Here is a 20,615-nt window from a genome sequence, read left to right as displayed (position 1 = left end):
ATTTCAGATCGTGTATAGCAGGAGGCTAACCTTCTCGGTTACAGCGTCACATGTAATTTACGAATCATTGCGGGGGCCACTTGAATTTTGATGAACTTTTTTTAGTCGTCCGATTGGGGCGATCCTGATTTGGTAACGCGGAAAACTTGACTTAATTTACTACTGATCAAAATCGATGACATTTTTGTCCTGAAAACCAAGTACGCATTTATGAACTAAAAATTTTCAAAGTAAATAACTGAATTCGGTCAATAGTATTGTTACGTGCATGTATTGGGAGTAGCCTCTGTATACGTATGGACTTAGTTTGCAAACACAGGACTAAACAGCCCCACGGTCATATCAAATATCGAAGGTTTCGGCCAATATGCATCTATCATTCATCGAGTGACAATAAATCACGTGAAGAGCGAAAAAAAATTTCAAGTTGAATTCTGATGAGAAATATTCTCTTTTGTGGTAATGTAGGAAGATCTACGAAAAATATGGCGGCCCGTGGCTACGCCAATGCGTCAAAACTGATATTTTAGTCATGGCCACCCCAAATTTGACTGCCAGGCTAACAAATGTATGGTTGACCTTGCAAGTTCACAATAAACTATCTCGGGAATACATTTTTGATACTGTAACCAATTTTGACAATTACCTCGCGGGCCGCGGGTTGGCCACTCCTGGAGCACAATGACACTGGAAATATGAAAATATTCATACCGAATTAGACCCCCGAACTATACCGTCTTGTAACTTTGCAGAACCTTTGGTTACCAAAATTGGCTTTGGGGCGATTTCTCGTGCAAGTTGTTTTGGTTTGCCGACGAATCTACGTCATACTGCACCTCAGTGCATATTGCATCCTTTGCAATATGGAGATACATTGGACTATGCTGGCCGCACGCTCACGCTAGGATATCTAAAAGGTATAAGTCCATTTTCATCCACTGAATCTAATAAGTGTACAATACAGCAATTGCTCTAGAAAAGTGAAGATTTGGATATTGTCGGTGTGGACAGTCACTCTGACGTTCGGGGGCATTGTGTTTTCCACGTTTTACCAGGCTGAGGATAGAAGTACGACTGGCGGCGATAAGGCGAGATGGCCGTCGTGCTCGATCATAACTTCAGAGGAAGGGCATAAGTGCTGTTACGATTTGCTAATCATTTCCACACCGATGATTCCCTTTGGAATATACCTAGACGTCCCTAAATCTGATTCACGAGTGCGATGTTCGAAAAACCATGAGACTATATATGCGTAAATGTATTATTCTGTATTTTTTTTAATCGTTTCCGGACCCTGTAGTGGTTTAATATACTCTAAAGCAGTAGTCACAAACGCGGTGCTCGCGGGCGTCATGTCGCCCGTAAGGACCAAATGATTCTCCCTTCGTGACACCAGTAAATATTCAAATGAGAGCTTTGAAGGTCGAAGTGGAGAAGGGTTCCATGTGAACAGCAGTTAAGCATGGGTAAGTCTACCCTGATGAATATGCGAACGCTGTTTTCGATCGGGGGCGTTGCTCGTCTTCGCTTCCGTTGAGTTTGAAAGGGATTGTGGTTAATATTCCCAAGCCTCGACCAGGAGATTTGCGCTTCGGTGTCCAGTGTGGCAAGGCGACTAAACTCGGAGATGCTGGCGAGAGTCTCCCGGGAAGAGTTATGTTTTCTTGGTAAGGAGAGGCAGCCCTGCCTAGTGCTCTGAATGCCAAAGTGAAGAAATTTACCAAACAAGGGTAAAAGCAGGAGTCATTGGTAGTCCTTCGCGATAATCAGTACTCAAGAAGTAGCTCTTGCCTTCAAAAGGGTTTGTGACCCCTGCTCTAAAGCATTCCGTACGAAATTTCATTTCCTCCGGCGTGATGTCAATCTGGTGGGAAACATTGACAATTTGACATATAGCGTCTTCGTAAAAAGGTTTTCGACGGAAATTGTAAATCATACACATAATATAAAACTTATTCAACTATGAGGGTAAATTTTTGCCATGTTCATTACTATCCCATGAATGCATAATGCATATCAATATTGAATTAATAGCTGTCGACTTTCTGACAGGGTGAACCGACTACGTATCTACTACACTTTCTCGTCCAGTACTTTCATGTTATTTCCGATGGCAGTCTTGCTAACGATGTCGGTTCTCATCACCAAGAAACTCATCGGAAACGAAGCTTTCGAGTCCCGAAGCAGACAGAAAACAGGTATAAACAAGAAAGGGAAGGATTTTCCGACGCATATCACATACATGCCATATCACTTTTTAGAACGTAAAGCGATCGCGCAATTGGCCCTTATTTCGGCGTCATTTTTATTTGGATACATACCGAACCTTGTATATATGATGTGGACGATCCGCTCAGTCGGTGTGGACTACAGGTAGTGTAAGAGCATTTAAAGAGGGAGTGGAAGAGCATTTAAAATACAGCTGTTTAAAACAGAACACATGTGGAGAACATGTTTATGGTGTGGTTTGTCTCTGCTCACAAGATTCAGTTTCCTAGACAAAAAAGATATATGAGGAATCAAGAAATTGCCAAGTTCACGTATCTGTTCCACTACGGTCACTGCCCAAAAATTTTCAATACCTTCTTTACCTCGGAATGAAGAGTTCATATGTATCAGTTCCACTCCGATCACTGCCCCAAAAATTTCAGTGAGTTCTTTACCTCGGAATGAAGAGTTCATAAGTAGCCTACAACATACGTGCGTTACACACAGTTATCGTTTAAAACATGTTTTAAACAGCAGGCGTGATTTAAACGAGGATTGTTGTGCAACCCTAACTACAGGTGAAGGACCACGATTGAATAGTTTCACATCGCTGCTTCATTCTACTTTCCGCAGCCTGTAATAATAACATTGGTTTCTGGAGAATGCAACTACATGACAAGCACGCACAATGGCACCTAGAGAAAATCGTAATTTCTGTACCACCACGGCTAGCCAGGTTTCAACATTTGTATAAGACATTGCTTCCCAAAATGGTCGCATCCGCGAACCATTTCGAACATTTCTACTGAACTCGCGTACCATCACCACACTACCTTTAGTTATATCGACCGGAACAGAGGTCACTAATTTAAAAGTGCTGACGGGCACTGTTCCTGTTACCGAAATCAGTGTGGTGCAAATGATTTCCTGCGAAGACAAGATTAGGTACGCTAAACCGGCATGAAATGTTTTGAAATCGTGACAAGGCCAGATAAGTGACAATCCTTAGTGTAACATATCGCGCGAAGCGGGAGTAATGTTTTTCCAATTTAATAAATCTGTCATCAAATAGTCTTGCACCAGCTATGAAACAACATTCACGAGTTTTATGGAGTAAGGATCGCTCCCGACTTACCCACATCTGCTGTTGCTCAATTCGGACCGACGCTGCACATAGCACTTGAGATATGCTGCAGCGTACCATGAGCGGGGCTCTGCGGATATACAGCTGTATCAGCTGTATCAGCTGTATCAGCTGTATCACCTGTGTCAGCTGTATCAGCAGCTGTATCAGCTGTATCATAGCTGTATCATAGCCGTATCAGCTGTATCAGCTGTATCATGGCTGTATCATAGCCGTATCAGCTGTAGCAGCATTATCAGCCGTATCACAGCTGTATCAGCTATATCAGCTGTATCAGGGTTCCAACCATTCCATATCGTGTATGTCGACTATATCGAATAAACATCGTCCTTAGGCTCATACACTACATGTTTTAATCGAAAGTATTTACACAATGATGGCATGATTATACAACCTTTGAAGAAAAAAAACATGTTTGTCTTTTTAAAATGGTAAATTTTTGAAACAATATTTAAAACATGTTTCAAACAAAGTGTTTTAAAACACCATTTGTTTTAAATCCCTAATCTGGACACTTGTACGTTATATGAATATGATTACAGATATGTGACTCCCATACAAGAATTTGTTGTGACTTCACGAAAATTACCGATATTTTACCTCAAATGGCCGATACCGATATTTCTATCAAATTCTATCAAGTGGGCGCACCGATATCGGTCGGGCTCTAGTCAAAACTTGTGCGATCTAATTTTTTCTTCCCAGATTGGATTACTGGGTTCATATGGGGTGTTACTTCGCACTGCGCACATCCGAGTGCATAAATCCCATCGTTTACAACGTATCATCAGAGCGCATGAGGGAATCATCTAAACGTGTGCTGCGTTTTATTTGGTAACTCTAATTTCTTACCTGTGATGCTATAATAGGTGTAATATTGTTAATTTTACTCTTCTGTGCAATTCAGGAACGGGTGTCGATCTACGGCAGAAGTGGATTTCGAAAACGAAAGAAAAGGTAAGCGTAAGGGCGCGAAGAAGAACAGCACTGCCTTGGAATCCGGAACCAGCCCACGACGCGAAAGCAATTACGCGGATTTTTATCACGTAAAAACGGTGGCGAGTACCGTAACTTAACGATCCTCGGCGGTACCTTGAAGACGTAAGGCATATGATGTCATCTCATTACCGAGGATTTGCGTTACAAATATCGATTCGAAGCTATGTATCGAATAGCGTTCAACTGCGCGGAACAATTCTGAAGCTACGGCGTATACGAAATGACGGAAATGCGAGTGGTTTAATTGTAGGTTACTAAAGACCGAACATAAACTGTGTAGGTTGGATCATCAGCGTTCTTGCGTGGTGTGATTTGGGAGATGGTGAAATCCTTGCCGAAACTCGCTATTCAAACTATTCCAGATCTTGGTGCGCAATATCATATTCACCTCTGTAATGAAGCGATTGATAAACCCTTCTGTTCAATAACGTTGTTTACATTTGTACGAATCGGGTGTTTCTGCGTCGCCTTTACGTAGCCGCTGTGGAATGAACGAAAACGTGAACCTTTTGATGATGACGTGTCCAGCACTGGAGCATTGACGGAGTATGATGAACATTGCACAACGAAAGTATATCCCATTTAAAACTTGAAAAACTTATCGACTGACACCAATATTTTACAGGATGTAATAATTTTGTAATTACATCAACAAGCCGCATATGACACTGTTCGACATGATTTTTGCTATCTGGCCAAAGTGATAACTATCTAGTCAATTTTCGTGCGCTGATTACGAATATGAAGTCGCTTTTTTTCTATCACGTCAAGATTTATTATAATCCGTGATTTAAAATGTTACATTTCAGTGCTAAAAACAGCCTGTTTTATGACGCATTCCTTGCTGTTGGGTCATAGTTATAACCATTGTGACGTATTCAGAGATGGTAATGGTACTTACCATAGGTACTCAAGTAGAAGTAGAAGTAACGACGTCAATTTCTAGTCAAGTAGAAGTAAAAGTTACTTTTTGTAAGTATGTAAAAAAGTAAGTATTCGATGCCTAGTTTTTGATATCAGTATCAATTTAATAATATTTTCTTCCTTTCAAAACATCACAAGACTGCGATACAATGAAAAGATAGGAAGGCGTCGAAAAGACTGGGAGTAGTTTTTGAATCAGACACCAACCTGGGCCTAGGGGATGTAAAGAGGTATGCACAGCACACTGAATGAAAAATAAAGCGAAATTGAAGCTGTGAAGCATTTGAAAACAAAAATCTTTGGAATTTGGTGTGACAATGGTTTGGAGAGAGCCATATGGACATTAGGGCTCTTCAAAAATGACTTTTTTTCTCAAATCGTACTGGCTACTCTATAAAATTGTTAGGTTACCTAATTTAAGCCTACACACAAAATTTGGTTCAATTCCAGCCAGTAACCGCTTTGCTACAGGAGAAGAAAGTTTCTATTTATTATATAAAAATAAATAATAAAAAATTTGAAAATTTTCTTTTCATCCCATGAAAGTGTTAGGCTGTCTATAGAAACGATGCTCACCAAATTTGGTTCAATTCCAACCAGTGGAAGCGGAGTTATTGCCGTCGAAAAATTTGGATTTGAATAAAATAGTATTTACGGTGACCGATTCTTTGTTTATTTATTATAGTTGTGCTCACCGTAAATACTATTTTATTCAAATCCAAATTCTTCTTTGCCTCCGAACCATCTTTAATCTAGTTTAGTGGTTTCCAAAGAGGGCAACAGCGCCCCTCTGGGGGCGTTCGCGAGCGTCAGAGGGGCGCTGCTGGCCATGAAATGGGCGATTGGGGGGCGCTGGCTATAAAATTGGGCGGTAGGGAGGAGCTGAGAGCATAAACGGGGGTGATGTAGGTTTAGAAGGTAACTGCTGCGTAGTGTTGAAACGATTGATAAATAAAGCAGCTAAATACGCAGTAAAATGCAAAATCGATTCAGTCAGGGCAATTACGTCTCGTTCGTCTAATCCAGTGGTTCTTAACCTTTTTTCCTCCAGCGCCCCCTTTCAAAAATAATCGTGCTCCATCGCCCCCAACTTCATAATGTAAGGAATGTAATAAAGACAATGAATAAGAGGGAGGGCACCTCGTCAACCCCCTAAAAACGAATGCCTTGTGCACCCATAGCGTGATAAACCGAACTTCTGAGGGCTTCGCCCCCACGAACCCCATATCGCGATTTCGATGGTCAGCAAAGTTTGTGTGGCCTGATCGCCCTAGGTACCAAATTTTTTATATAATGCATCAATGAATAGGTGGTAATTACATATATAAGTCGCTATAAACTTTTTATCCTCTCAGCCCACGTAATCAGATTTACCAGTAGCACTGAGTGAGCTGTTGTATAGGAAAATAAAGGGCACTTAAATAATAATTAAACATATTCGGGCGTGTCCGCAGGTACAATTATTCGTTACCAGGGCCGTAAGAGGACTTCGTCAGCCCCCCCCCAACCAAACAAAAAACGTTGGTCTTGGGCCCCCATCGGGTGATAAACCAAGCTTCCGGGGGACTTCACTCCCAGACCCCGATTAGGCTGTCCTCTATTTGCTGATAGCCTATTAGGTATCTACATTAGGTGTCCCTTTACTGAGGCAGCTATACTCGCCTAGTCGCGCGAAGCGCGAAAAATTTCACTAATTAATGATTGAATTGGTCAATATCATCGAGAATTGCATGGAAATTGCGATTAATTTTTATCCTCTCTCTGCTCACGTAAACACATTGACCGGTAGAGCTGAGTGCGGTGCAATGTTCCCTCTAAGCTGCGCACCTGCGCAGTGCTGACACGGTCTCTGCGCACAGAAAATCCAAGTTGCGCACAACAATTCCAAAGTTATTACCTTTTTTTAGTCGTTACGCACTGTTGTCCAGGGGTCAGCGCAGTGAGTTGTCGAGTGTGCGCAGACTTAACAAAACTTAAAGCAAACATTGTGAGGTTTCTTGGAAACTGTAGGGCCTGTTACTAATAATTAGACATATTCGGGCGGGCGAACCCGTTGGTATGACTTCGTTGCATGAGGTTATTTCGTGACACCCTGTCTGCAATATCAAAAATATAGAATCGCTCAACGGGGATATCGCCCAACAGGAATATCCCTGTCGCCCAATCGCACTAAACTAAAAGACGCACACGATTTCAGATTGGTATTTCTTCACTGACATAAAATTTTTCCCTGCCAGATGGAATTCGTCTTCTGGGGTTCAGATTGCCAAGACAGGAACATTTGGTGTCAGTTAGTTAGGCGCCCATGGACAATTAAACCTATATGTATTTTGAAGGCAATATGTAACGAAGTTTTCGGTGTTAATTTGCTGTGAATACTCATTAAGGATATGTCCTATCACCACATCATCTACTGCGAAGCCATTTTTCTCCAGCGCCCCCCATACCGCCCCCCTGAGGCCAGCGCCCCCCATATCGCCCCCTGAGCGTTTCCGCCCCCCTTCAAAATCGCCAGCGCCCCCTGGGGGGCGCTGGGGGCAAGGTTAAGAACCACTGGTCTAATCAATCAGTGGTACCGGATAAGTCCATTGTTACTTGACAATGTTGATCCTGCCCATCAATGGACTAATTTAGCAATCTGCAGAATCCCTAGTAAACATGGTTCATTGTGCTGTGAGAACTACGAAGCATTTAAGCAGTTATTGCTCACTGCAAGGTGTGATGGCTTTTTTAGAGAAACTGTCATGTGTGATTTTAATCTTTGTTTCAAGCGATCCTGGATTCTCCACAGTGCTGCGACCGTATAACCTTCGACACGGCGTTCTGGTTGCAAGAAACGATATCGCTTCTACTTGACGATCATAGGTTATTTTCCAAAATTTATGAATAGAGTACGTCCATTCTTGGTAATGAAGAAACCTGATGAAGGTGACAATGGCACTGTCTGGATTCAGTGATAAGCCAGTGATACTTCACCGACATTTTGCGAAACGTAAACTGTTCCAATTCTGAAGCTTGCATGAGCTACCGGCCCAGCTAGAATACCTGATTTTGATGAAGAAACATAAATCAATCATCACAGAAAACTGCAGCAGGATATGGTGATTTGATTCCAGGGTATATTTCAACTAGAAAATCCCTACCAGATAATCAATCCATTCTGTAAAGTTTCCGAGCATTAAATGATTGATGAGCTGATTACATTGTAGGCTACGGTAGAACAATTTTGAGTTCAACCCAAATTTAATATCTCCTATTAATCCAATTAAATCAAATAGAAATACTCTAACAGTCTCACTGGAATCGGGTTGACTTTTTCGTCGTTGCCCTCCCCCGCTTATATTTGGTAGAACGTGTTTTCATTGCCGTGACCAAGATTCTGACTCACAGCAGAAACCGACATGGCAGTACTGGTCGTGGAGACTGCAGATTTTAGAACGAGATTATTCTTATAAAAACTCGAGCCCAATATGATGAGGATGATGATAATAATACACCAGCTTCACCCGTCTCGTTATAAGCTGTAATAAATACAGAACCACTTTCACTTTATGAGGGGGGGGCGCTGGCGCTATAATTGTTGTCCAGGGGGAGGGGTAGCTCAAAAAAGTTTGGGGAACACTGGTCTAGTGTGTCGTTGTTCAAGGTCTCATAGAGACATTGGAACTGTGAATTGCGCCTCTTTATTTATGCATCAAGCCTAAAAGCTGTTTTGTCGCACAATAAAAATCGAAGTGCTTATATCCCAGTAGGTGGTACAACTGGTATCAAGAGATCTTACGAGAATATGAAACTTTTGATTTCAAATTTGGAATATAGTACTCAAACTACGGAAACGTGTAAATTTTCCGTTGATTTTGAACTCATAAATATGCTACTGGTTCAACTGTCTAGCTATAACTGCAAGGTATCCTTGTTTTATGTGTGAATGGGACAGTAGAAATCATTGAATTAAACGTATGTGGCCGATGAGGGAATATCTTACACCAGGCTTTAAATTGTTTTAGAGTCTGCTCTTATCGACAGATCTAATGTTGTATTTCCACCATTATATATTAAACTGGATCCCATAAAAAAGTTTTTAAAGGCTCTGATCGAAGAGAGTGCACGTTCTAAATACATTCAGGAAAATTTTCCTCACTTAAATTAATACAGGGTGCAGAAAGCGGATTTGGAAAAAATACATGACTCTCTTTCATTGAAGTTGCATATAAATTTCTTGGAAATACTAAGGATCCGGATTATTTGGAGGGTTCAATATAAGATAATAAAACCTCAAATCCAATGAAGTAAATTGAGAGCTTTGTAGGATGTGTTTCGTATCATATACGGACCTAAACGTGCATAAGCGCCCTTAATACAGCCGTTTTTTAGTAAAAACTTTGTTCGATTTTTGCGAAAAATTGTGACGTGATGACTGGATTCTGACGGCAAATTCTGAATCAGCATCGCCGAATTAGGTAAATTCAATTACCGCTCTAAAAAAGCAAAAACAAAAGTTGAAAAATGTCGACCAGTGTAATTCAAAACCACTACCTTAATATCATGAACTCCGTGTAGTACTTTACAAAATTATTGAACTAGGTTATGTTAGTAGATGAGATTGATTCTCTTGTGGTGCAGAAGATCTTCGTTGTTACAAGCACCAAGCCAGGATTTTATTTATTTATTTTAACACTAATAAGTTGTGCGACTTTCAGTCTAGCTCATTGGTTCTTGACTGGAGATCAACAAGTCCCAGGACTTTTCTGAACCAGTCTCATGGGTTGTGAGGTGGTCACGACACACTGCGGAATTGCGACTGTTCCGGTACTGTAGTGTTCGAAATTGAAACCCCTTGCTTTTGAATTGCCAATTCGATCTCGAATGAACATTAGCTGATATGCAATTGAGCAGATCGTATCACGCTGTTGCAAGGCACTCTTCAAGGTGAAGCATCGTATTTCTGAACTGGTATCTGAAACAGCAAAAGTCAAACTGATTTGCATTGAATATCCATTATAATGTTTTTGGATAGTCACGTTCTATGGTTTTGTTGTTTAACACTGTTATTGGTTCACAGTTCATTTTGTGCGCCAGTATTCTAGAAGTAATGTATTATATGTGTAATGTGCTATGTTTTAGTTTATGTGACTTTTGTGTGGAAATATGTGGTTTGCCGAATGCTTGCATATAAGCGTATAAGCCTTCACCAGGCTAGTAAAAGATTAAGAACCATGGCTCTAGCGGTTTCTCACCGCGAATTTTGTCACCTACTGTACCTAGACTCACTCATGGCTCCTGGCTTTCAAGACTCATGACCCGCGCATCGCCTGATGTATGTGTTCGTTAAATAAATTAGAAGCCTGCGTTAAGTCACAGCATAACTCTTCGCTTATTTATTGGGTAACGGTGTCGTCATATTGAGAAATATTATCTGTAATGGTCACTTGAGGCGAACGTAATACGTAACTAAGTACCACCATTTTCCGAGACGTACTGTGCATTTGGATAGGGTTGCATTTAAAAAAAAAACGGTGTTTTAAAACACTTTGTTTAAAACGTGTTTAAAACAGTGTTTTAAACAAAGGTATTTAAAAAAAAATATTTTTTTTTTAAGTTGTAAAATTATGCCATAATTGTGTAAATGCTTTCCAAAAAACATGTTGTATGAACCTACGGACAATTACCACCCGATATGGCCGACGTATATCAATATGGGATGGTTGGAGCCTTCAAAATAGTCGATTCAACAGCGATAGTACAGATATTTCGTCAAACGAGCTATATTTAGCTGATATTTTCAATTGTCAATGTCAATCCACTATGACGTCACAATTGAATTTTCGTGACTTTATGACTTTAGAAACAAACAAAAAAACAATAAAAAACATCTTTGAACAAGGGCCTTGATTTAAACATGTTTGTTTTAAATTCATTTTTGTTTTAAAACACTTTGTTTAAAACATGTTTCAAACAGTGTTATAAACAAAAGCATAAGAAAATTGTATTTTTTCAAGTTGTAAAATTATGCCATAATTGTGTAAATACTTTCCAAAAAACATGTTTCATGGGCCTACGGACAATTTCCACCCAATATAGCCGACGTATATCGATATGGGATGGTTGGAACCCACAAAATAGTCGGTTCAACAGCAATAGTACAGGTATTTCGTCAAATGAGCTATATATACCCTATATTTTCCATTGTCAATGTCAATCTACTATGACGTCATAATTGAATATTCTTGACGTTGTGACTTGAAAAAAAAACACGTTTTAAACGAGGGCCTTGTTTAAACATGTTTGTTTTAATACATTTTTGTTTTAAATGCAACCCTACGTGTAACAGTTTACTAAGTTTCTCGACTTGATCAGCCAATACCTCAATATATTTTCCGGTGCCCCCTAAATCAAGGAATGTAGTACAAACAATGGGTAAGTCGTCGAAGTCCGTTTTCGGGTTGGGACTTCACTATCAGACCAGCACTCAACTAATCAACGGTATGATTTTATGTGCTATTGCCGGGATCAAATCCAGTTTGTTAAGGCCTACCGGCGCATAGCATTTGGCCCGAGATCGACGTAGACATCCCGAATTCTCCTCTGCGATTGGCAATACGGAGAAGTTGATTGCATTGCATTACGTTTTGTTTTGTTACATTGCTTTGTGTGACTACTGAATCAACTGAGAATGTTGTGAGGATTTCCTCACATTAAATTTAGTCCTGCACCAAGCTTTTAACTTTAACATGAATGGTGGTAACAACACTAAGCATTATCATCCTTTGTGATAAGATTAAGAAATATTATGACGATTTAATTTTGTAGCTCTCAAGTACAAGTATATTTAGTTAATAAATTTTGCCAAAAAGCTTCAAAACATCTTTAATGTACAAAGGGCAACACTCTTAAAAGTTGTACCGTAACCTACAGTGCCTTTTCGATTTCGACACGCAGTGCGCTGTAGGATAAAATACCTAGTTGAAATGGTTTTGTGGAAAATAACCAGTATAAGTATCAGTTCAATAATATTTTCATCATTTCATATCACCACAAAACTGCGATACAATGAAAAGATAGGAAGATGTAGAGTAGCTAGCGTGACGGGAGTGTTATAACGGGAAATTGATAATCCAAAAGTACGCCAAATTCATTTTACATGAATTAAAATGAACCACTGCATTCATGCAAACATGGTCGGTGGATATTTCGCGATGAGCGCAACGCAAAACGTTGTGATTTGACGGATTTTGTCCAATGTTAGTTTGCAATCCGGACGATTGTTCTACTATATAATCATATCTTCTTAGCAGACCATCTATTGCGAGGCCATTTTTATTCATTGTCCTCCCCCCATACCGCCCCCTAAGCCCAGCGCCACCCATTTCGTCCCTTGAGCGTTTCTGCCCCATTCAAAATCCAAATCGTCCCTAGGGGGCGCTGAAGACAATGTTAAGAACCACTGGTTTACAGTCTTTCGCGCCGAAGGTCGCTAACTCGAATAATATTATGCTCTTTGACAATGTCGGTAGTTAGAAGCGTTTCGGAGTCGAACCAAGCACCTTATCGTGCTACCTTTCTCATCGCCCACTACCACCAGACGCCAGCTACTCTGGCAACTACGAATACAATGCGCCGCACGAAAACACCTTACAGCAGCTATACCAGCCATCCGCAAATCCGGGCCAAAAAGCACTGCATCAGTCGACCCAAAAAACGGTGGTCTTGGGCCCTCACATGGCGATAAGCCAAACTTACCGGGGCTTCGCCCCCAGACCCCTTAGTTGGGTGGATGTTTTCGCTTGTGAGCACATTCATTCTACTCAGTGTAAGCAGATAGTTTATGTAGCTTAATCGTGCCAATAGCGAATATTTTAGATCATTCATGACTGAATCGGTTTTCACGCTGTCGAATTTTTCTCACACCTTTCTGAGTCCCATGTTAGCCTAAAATTCATTAAGTGTCGGTACGTCGTGGCGCGGTAATTAATGGCTGATGCCAAAATGCCTATTTCTATAAATCATGTGTATTTCTTGGAGAAGGGCACCTAATTAGCAACACATTTAGTGACACTGAATCCCGCAAACCGCGAAAACAAATTAAAAAGGTTGGAAAAAGTTTCAAAAAATACGCTATTATTTACGTTCATTTGCAAACTAATTTCGGGCCCCTTTCCAATTAGGCGGTTTGGGGTGCCCCAGTTACGGTCCTGCACAAAATGAATGAATCGGGAACGAATGATCGCGCAAACTGCGCTGTTTAGCGACGAGTCAGCTCGTACTTATCGCTCGCATGTCGTCAAATGACCCGTCTTGAACTTCAAGTCAAATCGAACATTTTTCCAGCCCTAATGTTACCTCATGAAGTTCTGAATCAGTTTAAAGTTTGATGTTTTATTTATTTTATCAATGGACAAGCCTTCAACATTGCATCTTGAAATTAAGGTATAAAATTGTAATATACCTGGCGGACCGGCAGGAATGTCGTCGCGGACCGGCGGTTGAGAACCACTGGTCTAGACAACAAACATCGCGTCCACCCCTTGCCCCACCACCTGATATTGTCACGAGCCGCCACTGAATTTTGGTACACCCTGGGGCAGGGGCAGGCAACATACGGCCCGCGGACAGTTTCCCGTCTTACATGATAATGTGGCCTGCGGCCCCAGTCTGTCGATATTCCCCACTTCTTGCTTAAACATCAAATTTTAGTGACTGTATGCAAGACCGTAAATGCCTCACCCCAAACCCCCGAATGGGGGGGAGCCGAGCTCGAAAGCGGCCAAGATTATTTCGCGAATTTAAATGAATTATGAAGTATTTCTTTATAAATTTATGCAACTTTGTCATTTTTTTTTGCGCTGGGCGCGATTTAATGTTGACAATTACCTTCATCCTTGGTTACTCTTCCCCCAACAAAAATACGCATGATTTATAAAAATGGACACTTTGGCGTCGACCATTACCGCGCCACGACGCACCAAGATATATAAAGTTATAGGCCATGCTGTAACATGCGACTCCGAGAAGTGTGCCAGAACGATCAGCAGTGAGAAGACCTTGGCCGAAAAGGACTGCCCTTGTGCTGACAGGAAACTTCGATATATATATACAATTATACATATATATTTAAATGTCCATTGGCGCCTAAATGGCTGGCGCCGAATGCTCCTGTCATGGCGCTCTGCTGAACCCTACAAGACAAATGCCATACAGCAGAGAAAAATATTAGCCAGTAAAGAAATATCAATTTGAAATCGTATGCGTCATTTAGTTTTGTAAGTTTGGGCGATTTCAATATCTTTTGACATAGCAGATATAGGAGATCACGAAATAGCATCATGTAACGAAGTCATTATACCAACGGGTCCACCCGAAGATGTAAATTAATATTTAGGTACCCTACATTTTCTGAGACATCTCACTCAGCTCTATTACCGGTAAATATGATTACGAGAACAGAGAGAGGATAAAAAATGATAGCAAAATATATGCAATCCGCGATCATATTGACCGATTCAATCATGAATTATAGAAATTTTTGCGCGCCTCGCTCGTTTAGCGTTTAGGGGGGTCCAATATCAACGTTTTGGGGCGAAAGGCTGACGAAGTGCTGTTACGTTCCTGACTGTATGTTATTATATACGTGTGTGCGCAGCGTACGAGAGTGAAGCTTACGCGTAAGTTCGTCGAAGCGAGAAGACTTGCAATATCGGCATTTGCGCTGTACTCAACCCTAATGAATTGATATCTTGGTAAATTTGGGGTACCGGGCTTATCGAACGCCTTGAAATCTTAATCAAGGATTGCACCGTGTGTTAATTGATCAGAGAGAAGCAGACATGGAGGCGCCTGTATGACAATGCTGTTCTCAATCCCAGTGTCTTCGTCATTATCGGTGAGAAATGTCTTTGAAGTGACATTGCTGTCGTTTAAATACATTCATTAAATACGATTTATTCCTTGTATATGTGGATAATGTATCGATTCAGCAATCCGAACCGCCAAGTACCTAATTTTTCTAATCCGGCCCGCCTACGGGAGAAGTTGCCCGCCCCTGCCCTAGGTTGAAGAGCCCTGGAATAAGGGACATATTTATTGGGACGATTTAACTCTACACTGGAGCAAGTATATGGGTGGAGCCCAATTCCTATCCTCAGCCAAGTTCTACTCAAATGCGTATCGATACTCAACTAAGTATCGATCGTTACTCAGCGTTGAGTGCGCGCCAATTCTCTCTACTCAGTTGAGTATCGATTTCCAGACGTCGTTTTCCGAGATAGCGTTGCCAGATTTTTTTCGCCTTCGACCGGACACGCGTGAACGATTTTGTCATGACAACACGACGCTGTCGTCATTATTTCGTCACTGGCCTACAAACTAGACGCAGTTCTCACTGATTTATCTAAATGCAATGAATACCCTCAGCTGATCCACACTCTTTAAAGATCACCTAATATGAATATATAAATCCTTGAAGATACCCGGAACGTTCCTATGCCCCACAGAAGTATATTTGCTAGACGCTACAAACCCATTCGAAATATATACAGATAAGTTTCACATGATGCGAACACGTAAGTGCAGACCAGAAATAACAAATAATGCATCTATTTCTTATTTCCAATAGCATATTGCTGCTATCGTCTAAACTGGCTTGAAGGTATAGCGACTCCATCCTAACCCTGATATTACCTGGAACTCAGTGGGGGCTTTTGGGGTAGGCGAGGTGGGCGGTCGCCCGGGGCCCCCCTGGTCGAAGGGGCCCCCCTATTCAGATTATAAGGATAATAACGAATAAACATGGAAATCCGTGTACCAAGCAAGAATATGATTCCGTACGGATGTGTCAATCATCATCAAATCTATGCATTTGTTAGAAAAGTCCCGTATCCCGATGATGATCACGTCTCTGCATGCAGTAGAATTACTTAGTCTTGATGTAGTCTATCCTTAGACACATGCAATAATAGACATAGCCGAATCCAGCACCTGGTCAAACGTTACCGCGGGAAAGGGGGGTCTAGTGGGCGGAGCCCCCCCAGAAGTTACGGTTAGATACTTATAGCCCCCCGGTAAGTCTCGCCCAGGGTCCCCCCGTTCGTAAGGCCACCACTGCTGGAACTCTATCTGCTGAGGTTCATACTGGGGTCTGTTCAAGATGTTTCATCCATTTAATTGTGGGAAGAGCATGCGTAATAATAAGTATCGTTAAGTTATATTATTCATCTGAACAAGTCACACACAATGTAAAATGCGATAAGACACAATGCGATGTAATGAACAGATGGGAGGATATCGAACGACACGCAGTTGCGATCTTTTTTTCTACTGACATCCACCTCGGCCTAGAGTGCCCGATATCACAGTTGTTTTCGATGTTGATCTTTTTGAAGCCACGTCCCTTTCTAGTTATTTCCATTCCTTGTGAGTGCTTTCTCTTTGTCAGGTCTTTTTCTGGGCTTTTTTGTCGCCGTAAGAACCGCCACGGCGGGGGGGGATGCTAACGCATTGAGACTGCAGAAGTTACCGTTCCGGTATACCGAGATGCCGTACGACAAGAAGTCGAAAGGGCACAGAAGATACAATTATAAACACAATATCCGTCCAAGCGCCACTGCGTTCATTCGCTCAGCAGAACCTCACTAGTGTACCTATTCCAGCTATATACGACAGTGCCGGTACTACGGTATTTGGCGGGTGTTGCCGGCAGTTGGCTGCCCGATCGTGAAAATTGACACTTAAGTCTGGTGGTGCGCTGACTTAGATTTGAGTGCCGATCTGGACGCATTTGAGTATGAGTATCCTTTTTGGCGTGAGTTGAGTTACGAAATCGTTGCTGAGTAGAGAATCGCTACTCAGTAGAGAAATTGGGCTCCACCCTATGTTCTCTTGAATAATAAGTTCAACTTGCTACTGCAGTCCCGTAACCTATATATGATTGGACAACTAAGCTAATATCATCACTTACACCAGACCCGATGGTTTGTCGGTGAACTATTCTCTACTGACAGCTTTGCGTGATAGAATTCCTGGCTACAAGCGGATAATATAAGCGATTACATTGTATTAATCATGAAATATCGATAAAATAATTATACAGAGCTGTATCCTCGGGCTTATCTCGACGGCGGTGAGATTGAGGATATAGCCTATGCAGTAGATGTGATTACCAGTGGCGGAATTCGTATGTCAAAACGAGCGTTATCATTAGAGGATTTACGACAATACGTTCTTGGCTATATGGTCCCACCACAAGCAAAATCTCAGCCTAAGTTATTTGGTAATAGTACCCAAATGCCGGAAATTTAAAATTAACTTTAAACAACTTAACAGAAGATTTTGAGACGTATTGATCGTCAGAGTTCAAGGGTATAAGGTCGTCTGTGTGCAGCTGTGCACCGAGCAGCGAAGGAAATTTTCGAGATCATCCCATCATTCGCACGCGATTAATTCCATAATTTCATTATAAATACCTAGGAAGTAATGATCGGGATGCATATCTGCGAAGTCATGTAGTATAACTCACTGAATCAGGAATTAGTAGCTATAGTAGTGATCCGTTATAGAGCCCACATGCAGTTACAGCTATTAGACATTCCTGAAATAATTTCATCAATGTCGTGAAATTACGAATCGCGGAAAATCTAATCTGCTTAGCGGTTGTATAGTAGACATACCAAATTCGTTTTATTAATTATGCAAATTGAGTGCGCTAAAGATTATTTTAATTAGAAAGTGCACGAAAAGTGTATAGAATAAGGATCAGCCAATGAACTTCACAGTAATCCCGCAGGTTGATCCAAAAGATACAAAAAAAAACTTGATCGGATAGGAGAACATTCCTGTAACAACCCCGGATAAGATATTAACAATACAAAGTACAGTTGAGAGCCTGTATAGCGCAGTGCCGTGCTTAACCCTGCCGAACAGTTGAAGGTTGATCTGTAGATGTGTCATTACAGCCCGCGAAGCAATGCTGAGTAAAGGAAAATGCCTGTATTGTCAAAGACATTGCTATCAAAAGTTGTGATGTGCATTATGAAATGCTATATCAATAACCCATGCAGGTAGCAAATGTCGAAAATTTGTTTGGTAAACTATAAGGACAAACGCGTGGACGAGACATGAACCGGACCTGCACAAACGAGATTGCAAACACCACGGAACAAATGAAGTATCGGAAACCTCACCCGGCTTCATACGATGCTCAGGTATATTGTCTAAAATATTATCATGCCTTTTGCGTATGTATAGGCTATCTAGCACAGGGGTCGCCAACTCAAAACGGGTCTCGGGCCACTTTTCAAATTTCGTAGAGGCGGCGGGTGGCAAGAATGCAATATCGAGACAAAATAGGCCGCACAGTCGAGCAACCAGGTTTTAAGACTTAACCTCATGAGGAATATTATACTTATGGAGAACATATAGAACAAGAAATATCATGGTCATCAACTTCATTTTATTTTGAACTATCAGCTGCGCACGATACCTGACAAAGCTTTTCAGCAACTAAAGGCCTCTGCACACTGACCTCGCGACGCAACATCGCGAGTTGCGCGTTGCGAGTTGCGAGTCGTAAGTCGCGAAGCAATGCACACTGGTCCCGGCAGTGCCCACAAGCGGCAACTACAGCTCTTGCGCGTTCTGTCCGAAGTCTCGCAATGGATACACATTGCACAGCTCCCGATAGATCGCAAAATGAATATTTCGATGGGTATACATGGGTTTGTCAATGAATAAGATGACGTCTTATATACACACACTTTTCCATTAACGAACCAATATCATATTTCAATGCTGAAAACGCATAATCTGGGTGACCCAGTTAAAGGCGCAATTTCCGGTTGCCGATCCAAATTTCTGGAGTTCTAGCTGTAGCCTATTATGCTACAGACACCAAGCCTTTCTGTATTCCACTGCCTCATTGACTGCATCAACTGTCAAGCACTCATACATTAATTTCACGATATGATAGAGAACAACATTCAAATGCATTATTATTTTATTGTAAATGAATTAAGTCTTAACAATATTCAAATATAACTCTGGGATTCTTTCCTTTTCAATCTTCGATTCGCCCTCAAGTATCAAGCATGGAAACTGATCCGTAGGCCTGGTTGATTCATTTTCCATAATGGCGCATAGTCCATTTCTGACTTATAATATTAGCCACTACAATTCGTACCGAAGTCTGATAAAGAGGAGAATAGACGAAATCTAACATCAAGAGTTACACTGCTGCTACCTAGTCAACAAAAAGATTTTCAGACGTCGTGTACTGAGATGTACCGGTATCTGAAATATACATCAGTGAACCCATGACATACCACGATTATATGTACCTGCTTAACCCAGTTTCCAACCAATGTACACTGTACAGGTTAAAATGAATCAGACAAGGTATATATCTAGTAAATCCACCTGTAGATATACAATGACTGAGAGTTTCGCGGTATCGGTACTGCCGGAGCTGGTTGGCCTTTGGTAATTACCAAGTACCGGTACTGCTTACAGTAGAATGCGCTCTCGCAGTTAAGCTTCAAGTTTTAAAATGGCCTCAAATCAGTCTAAATTCAATGAGGAAACAATTATAGATGCCAAAACACGCAATACCCGGACAAACTATTGCTGTGACATAGAGCTAACGATCAGTAACTGCTGACCAGTCGCTCGCAACTCGCGACAAAGTTGAAAATTTTCAACTTTGTCGCGGAGTTGCGCAACCCTGTCGCAGACGGTATGTTGCGAGTTGCCGGCGACTGCGGTCTGCATTGTCCAGTCGCAGACAGGCGCGATTCTCTCGTTTTATCGGGTCGCGAGCTCAGTGTGCAGAGGCCTTTAGAAATGTTTGGTAGTTCCTTTTTGATGAAGGTCTGGCAAATAAAAATGTTTTCCGATCTCAAATAAATGTTTTGATACTGGCAGAATTCTCGATGTTATTGGTAATGTGTACAGTACACTGTACATCTCGATATAGGCTTTGTGGATATGAGCTGCAACACGAGGACTGAGAAGGCTTTGTGTGTTTTGCGCTTTTCCTGCGTCGCGGTAAACGTACAATCGCCTCCTCCTAATGCCAAACACCGGACGCCTGCCGTAAATTTCCGATTAGGAACACCGCGGGACGACCATGTTTACTCAGAGATAGTGAACGTAGTCAGCATTGGTGCCGGAGTAGAAGTAACTCCGTGAATTTTCACAGTTCAAGTAACGATTTCCAAGACATGTCTGAACTACTACAAGCGGAAATAGAAAATCTGAAAGTGGCGGAATTTTCGAAAATGCATTCAGCTATTATGATACACCGGGGCTATTTCAGCCAATCGTTGTGACCATTTCTTTTGATGGCGACGCA

The 20,615-nt window shown here is 41.4% G+C and overlaps 1 protein-coding gene across 1 annotated transcript in view; it reads left to right on the top strand.

The window, feature by feature from the left end:
- LOC145452318 (growth hormone secretagogue receptor type 1-like) overlaps positions 1–4,473 on the top strand; it is a 28,742-nt gene extending 24,269 nt beyond the window's left edge. The window contains exons 5-7 of the mRNA XM_080330524.1: positions 2,053–2,373; positions 4,058–4,186; positions 4,260–4,473. Of these exons, the coding sequence (XP_080186650.1) occupies positions 2,053–2,373; positions 4,058–4,186; positions 4,260–4,428 (619 nt within the window). The 3' untranslated portion in view covers positions 4,429–4,473. The remainder of the gene's footprint in view (positions 1–2,052; positions 2,374–4,057; positions 4,187–4,259) is intronic.
- The last annotated feature ends 16,142 nt before the right edge of the window (positions 4,474–20,615 follow it).

Source organism: Botryllus schlosseri, chromosome 12 (genome assembly GCF_051294905.1).
Source record: "Botryllus schlosseri isolate E-star chromosome 12, Bs_hap1, whole genome shotgun sequence".
Taxonomy (NCBI): domain Eukaryota; kingdom Metazoa; phylum Chordata; class Ascidiacea; order Stolidobranchia; family Styelidae; genus Botryllus; species Botryllus schlosseri.
This window is presented reverse-complemented; position numbering and strand designations above follow the sequence as displayed.